Raw genomic sequence first — 6,050 nt, 5'->3', positions numbered from 1 at the left:
CAGGCGGAACACTCCCAGCCTTCCCAGCCTGGCTCCAGAGCATAGGGTCTCCAGCCCTCAGAGTATCTCCATGGCTCCTCTGGACTTGCTAAAACAGATCCACGTTTATTCACCATATTAATTCTACTGCAACACCAGATTTTTACATCCTTTCATGTACTAACTGTCAGTGTGAGCTCCTTACTGAAACCATAATGTCATCCTTTTGGGATCTAAATCCTCTGGTCTACACCACTTCGTTGTACAGATCTCACTGCAGACAGGATGCTCACAGCTGTATTTAAATTGGCTCCCCCTGGTCCAGGGAAAACCCAGGCTGAAGCTTACTGGTGCCCAAAATTTAAACATGAGCTTGCTGTTATGGTACCTGCCTCATCCCTGGGAGTATCCAAGGCAGGCTGGATGAGGCTTGGAGTGACCTGGTCTAGTGGAAGGTGTCCCTGCCCATGGCAGGGGTTTGGAACTAGATGTTCTTGAATGTCCCTCCCAACCCAAACCAGTCTGTGATTCTGTGATTAATCTCTCAAAAGATTTTATTTAGGGGCCAAAACTACTCTGCAGGTGCACCTCCTGAGTTTGCTTCAAGAGCTTCTTACCTGAAAACTCCTGACCATTTCTTCAGCAGAGTTTCACTATACTGGTCTTGGACCTCCAACAGCATGTCAAAGAGCTGGTTCACTGGGAAGCCATATCCCTGCAGTGGGATGAGGGAAGAAAGCAACTTCAGGTGAGGAAAAGTCACCAACAGGCAGTTCAAGATGATTTACTGTATTTAAGGGGAAGCACATGGGCAAATTCTCCTCCACCACCACCTCAGTGGTGAACAGTGCTGGTGGAGGAATTTAGGTGGGGATTTACCAAGAGGGATAGGACCAAGGGCTATTAAAGGCTCAGCTAGGTGTGGGTGGAGGCACAAGAGCTTGGTAAGGTGCCTGGGGCTTGGTCCCAGCCCACACTGGAGCACAGAGCAAACCAGGCTGTCCATCAGGTGCCATGATCCGTGCACTGCAATGCCAAAAAGGAATCTGGGCCACTACAGCCGGAGCCCTGATCAGCCATTTAACCCACTGATGGACACCATCTGTGAGCAGCATGAACAGTGAGAACACAGAGTGATCCCAACAGCTGTGTACCTGGAGTGTGTCTGCAAAGAGCACGATGAGGTTCTTCAAGTCTAACACCAGGCTCGGGTCGGAGCAGTAGGACTGTAAAGAAGGGGAGAAATGAAAACGTGGTTTTAACTGCATGACACACAAAAAGTATTGCCCTCAGCCCTCCTGTGTTATCACTTGAGTGATAATAAATGCACAGGCACATTGTAGAGCCTTGTGATCAGCAGCTTTTATCCTCCAGCCCTTGCCCCAGTGGTGAACAGGGCAAGGGAAGACACACTGATAAGGGTATCTCTCCTCCTAACACACTGCTCTCCAAGCTCTCCATGATGAATAAGGCTTTGGGTTGCTCTAGAGATACCTGAAGTGTCTCTAAGATTCCCCAGGAGCTGCTGGGGAAGTGAGTGGAGATGAAGCAAATCAACACACTGTCAGAGCAGGACGACAGCAGTGCCTCTCATGTAATATTGAGTGTGTTGTGTCTGATGGTAATGAAGCATCGTGGGGAGGCATCCCCAGGCCCTGCTTCGCTCAGGGCTCCTGCCTCAGGCAAAACATGCTGCATGCCTCTATTTCAACAACACTAATGGTCAGAGGGACAACACAAGGATTTATTGTGGGTCAAGACACTGCTCAAAGCACTAAAGACAAGAGTTGGTGTGGTGATGGTGCTAATGTGTCCCTCAGAGCCACCTCACATTACCCACAGGCTCCGTGAGCTCTCTGGACACAGCCAAGCTCCCTGTGCTTAAAGATGTAAAGTTTCAGACAGAGTCTGACCAAATATAGAATCAGTGATCACAAGCTGGAAAGAGAAGCAGATTTAAAGAGAACGGATTTAAAGCTCACTGGAAACTCAAGGAGGAACGACTCCATTAATCAATGGAAAGGCTGGAAAAGATGTTTTCCATCTCACTGTCCAAAAAGAGAAAGTCAGAAAGAAAGATAATGCCTTAAAGCTCTCAGAAGTGATAAAAGATGTCCCTGTCTGCAGCAAGGAAGAAAATCTAAGGGTAGGTTTGGCTGAATGGGAAGAATTGAGACCCTCCATCATATCTCCATATGGGATGGACAGCACTGGTCTATATGGGACCTGCAGCCTGAGCAGTGTTCAGAGTAAATGGTAATGACCACAACAGTAGTGTTGAGAAATCATGTAATGCTTCATGATTACTGCAAAAAAACCCTCTCCTGGCAGCCACTTCATGCATGAAGTTTGGCATCACTTGAAACAACTTGTCATGGCAACAAAGCTGGTAAAACTGCAAAGCACCGTGTTTGTGCTTCATGGTTCCACCTAGGAGAAAATCCCACTTAAAAAGAAAATAAACACAGGTTTACAACCCAGTGGGATGTTCATCTCTGTGTTTACTCCCTTTTGTAACACAGCAGCTTAATTGGAAGGAGGCAACTTTCCAGTCAGCACAACTGCTGTGTTGAATGGAGACAGAGAACACCAGGAAGCTTCTGTGGTCCCTCATTCTAGTGAGCTCCAGGTCTAGATAAGAGTCATAGAATGGTCTGGGTTGGAAAGGACCTTCAAAACCATCTCATTCCAAGGCCCTGCCATGGGCAGGGACACCTTCCACTAGATCAGATTGCTCCAAGTCCCATCCAACCTGGCCTAGGACACACCCAAGGATGGAGCAGCCACAGTTACTCGGGGCAACCTGTGCCACTGCTTCACCATCCTCACAGGGAAGAATTTCTTCCTAATATCCAATCTAACCCTGCCCTCTGACCATGTGACTTCATTCCCCCTTGTCCTATCACTCCATGGATTATCCCCATCTGCACATGTAGCTGCTAAGCTGAAGTCACAGGCATCTATATGCAGAACTCAGTGTAGTTGGGAACCAGCAGCATATTGTGACTCCACACAAAAATTTCAGGTTTTTCTCAGCAAAGAGCAATGACATCATTAGCACTTGGGAACCACCACATGCCTGTAACACCCTGTCAGATGCAGGTCTGCACCCACACCCCCTGCAACAGACATGAGCTCTCACCCAGCACTGCTCTCCCCAAGGACCTGTGGGCTATCAGTGATTCAATACTTTGTTTTTCCTGGAGAAAATTACCCAATTTGAAAACAAACTTGTGTAAAGTAATTAATCAAAGACTCAAAGAATCATAGAATATACTGAGTTGGAAGGGACCCACAAGGATCATCCAGTCCAACTCTTGGCCTGGCACAGGACACCCCAACAATCCCACTATGTGTCCGAGTGTTGTTCAAACACTCCTTGAACAACACTCTGAGGCACATCAGTCATTAATAATTTTCCTTTTATGGTGAAATGTAGTTTTTTCATCCCATTATCCAACAGGGTTTTCAGCAATTTCCAGTGCTCCATTCTAGGATTCTGACTCTGTACCAAACAGGGTCATGCTTTGGTGCGCTAAAGAGACGCCTTTTACCCCTAGTTTTTGGGGACAAATCAACTCCCTCTGTTGGTGCTTCTCAAAAATTATCTGTGAAATAACAGGAAAGATATAAACCCTCTGTTTGCTCCTTCAAAATCCTGAGTTTGGTAGGGAAACGCAGTGCATGGAGAAGCAAAAAAAGCTGGAGAAAGCTTGGAATGATTAGCTGTGTGTCTTCATGTTGTTCCTTGAAACAGCTATTAGAAAAAGCGGGAAAACAAAGAATACTAGTGTAAAAGCCAATATTCCCAGCATGTCAACTTACAGCCAAGCAACAGCTGAGCAAGCTGAGGCTTTTACTTACTGAATGTGTCCTTAGTGCTGCAATGGTTTTGGACAAGGCCATCTCCCACAGCTCATCAATATAAGCTCGGTTGACCAGTCCCTGCGTCGTGTGCAGGATGTGATCCTCAACCACAAAAAACCTACAGTTGAGGAAAAAATGGCACTGTCAGCACAAGTCACAGATTTTGAGAGATCAAAACAGATCCCCAGACCCCACAGGAGAGGGATATGTGGCATTTGCACAGCCAATATCTCCAGAGTGAGCTCATATCTGAGGTGCCTGTGTCAGATATAGGCTGCACTAAACACTTGATTTGCCCATTTTTAACACCACAGTGTTTTATGAGTTCCACTGCATTACAGAAGTGAGTTAAAACACTCCTAATGCCACTCTGTTTATACACAAAGGCAGAAATTCCCCTCTCCAAGTTCTCCACCTCGTTATTTCAACAAGAACCACTGATTAGACTCAGCTCCAGCCAGCAGCAATCGCTTTACAATTGGTTAACTGCAGGGAAAATGCTTTAACTGCAGGGAAAAATGCTTTGTCTACAGGGAAAAATGCTTTAACTGCAGGGAAAAATGGCCTAACTGCAGGGAAAAATGCTTTAACTGCAGGAAAAATCCTCTCTCACACCTAGACACACCACAGGCTCACAACCATTTAAAGACAATCAGTTCGCTCCAATCTCCAGTTACCAAATCTGCTGGTCAAAAAGAAACTGTTTTTCATGGAGTGAGTGTGAAACTGGAGATTTTAAACAACAACACACAAAATCTCAGGTGTGTTTTGCCAAGGAAATGCAGCCCAGGAGCATGGAGCTGCGTGCGGTGAGCAGCACACGTTGCACTTTGTGATGGTTGTAACTAGATATTGAAATTATTAGCATTAGCTCGACAAATTTCAACATCACACCCAATTTTGACTGGATCAGTGGTCTTTGGTTGCCTCCTGTAAGAGCTGGGCTGGTTTTGGAAGGCTCTTGCCAAACTGGAGTGTAATAAGATGAAGCTCATAGGAATCGAGGCTTGAGAATCACCTCCTTTACCAAGACAAGAATCAAAGAATAATCATTAAATATTCAAGAATAATTAAGGCAGAAGACCTATTCATCTCAATAGTGGAGCAAGTAGATGCACATAGTCCACCAAGATTATTTATCCTCCAATTCCCAGACATTCCCATGCTGGCACAAGAGCTGGAAGGTCTCTCCACACTCCCACCAGTGACACAGCGAAGTTCATCAGTGCTAAAATACACTCTGAAGCACTTAAAAAGCTTAAACCAACTTTTTTATCCTGTTTTGGTTTAAAGGACCCACAAAAAGCTCAACATTCCCTCCTCTCTCTTTCTTTTTGAGCTCCTCAGCAACCAAGCAGACATATATTTAGCAAGAATGGATATAACGGGAATACCTACCCTACAATTTGATTGAAATACTTCCTGTAGCCATCCAATGTCTCGTGCTGCAACACAGAAAAGGCAGGAAACATAAACACAAAGGTGGCCACTGGAAATTTTAGAGATAGCCCAGCAGGAGCAGGACCCCCAGAGACAATCCTCTGCTCCACTGTGGGCAGGGAGGGGATGGCTGTACCATGTTGGAAGGAGGCTGCAGGACCAGTCGAGCTTGTTTTCTTCTCTGCTTCCTGTAGTAGTTCTCAAAGGTTTCTCGGGCACCCTGGAAAAGGGAAAAGGTTCATTCAAGGAATTATGGCTTGCATTAAGAGTTAACTTGCAATATAGAGTCACAGAATTGTTCAGGTTGGAAAAGCCCTCTGAGATCATCGAATCCAACCACTGCCCCAGCACTGCCCAGGCCACCACTAACCATGTCCCCAAGTGCCAGAAACACACAGCTTTTAAATCCCTCCAGGGATGGTGACTCCACCACTGTCCTGAGCAGCCTGTTCCTGTGAATAGTTTTTCCTTAATATCCAACCTAAACCTCCCTTGGTGCAACTTGAGGCTGTTTCCTCTAATCCTGTCACCTGTTCTCTGAGAGCAGAGCCCAAACTCCACCTGGCTCCAACCTCCTGTCAGGGAGTTGTAGAGAGTAGGAAGGTTCCCCCTGAGCCTCCTTTTCTCCAGACTGAGCTCCCGCAGCTCCCTCAGTCACATCTTGTGCTCCAGCCCCTTCCCCAGCTCTGTTCCCTTCTCTGGACACACTCCAGCCTCTCAATGTCTTTCTTGTCCTGAGGGGCCCAAAACTGCCCCCAGGACTG

At 46.4% G+C, this 6,050-nt stretch overlaps 1 protein-coding gene across 1 annotated transcript in view; it reads right to left on the bottom strand.

The window, feature by feature from the left end:
- Positions 1 to 5,506, bottom strand: part of LOC103797833 (exocyst complex component 6B) — a gene marked incomplete at its 5' end in the record, with an annotated part of 135,509 nt that extends 130,003 nt beyond the window's left edge. The window contains 5 exons of the mRNA XM_009070067.1: positions 597 to 694; positions 1,134 to 1,205; positions 3,844 to 3,964; positions 5,245 to 5,291; positions 5,423 to 5,506. Coding sequence (XP_009068315.1) covers positions 597 to 694; positions 1,134 to 1,205; positions 3,844 to 3,964; positions 5,245 to 5,291; positions 5,423 to 5,506 — 422 coding nt within the window. The remainder of the gene's footprint in view (positions 1 to 596; positions 695 to 1,133; positions 1,206 to 3,843; positions 3,965 to 5,244; positions 5,292 to 5,422) is intronic.
- Between the last annotated feature and the right edge of the window lie 544 nt (positions 5,507 to 6,050).

The sequence above is a fragment of the Acanthisitta chloris genome, unplaced genomic scaffold, assembly GCF_000695815.1.
Source record: "Acanthisitta chloris isolate BGI_N310 unplaced genomic scaffold, ASM69581v1 scaffold6762, whole genome shotgun sequence".
Lineage (NCBI taxonomy): Eukaryota > Metazoa > Chordata > Aves > Passeriformes > Acanthisittidae > Acanthisitta > Acanthisitta chloris.
Note: the sequence above shows the minus strand (reverse complement) of the source record. Positions and strands in the feature narration are given on the sequence as shown.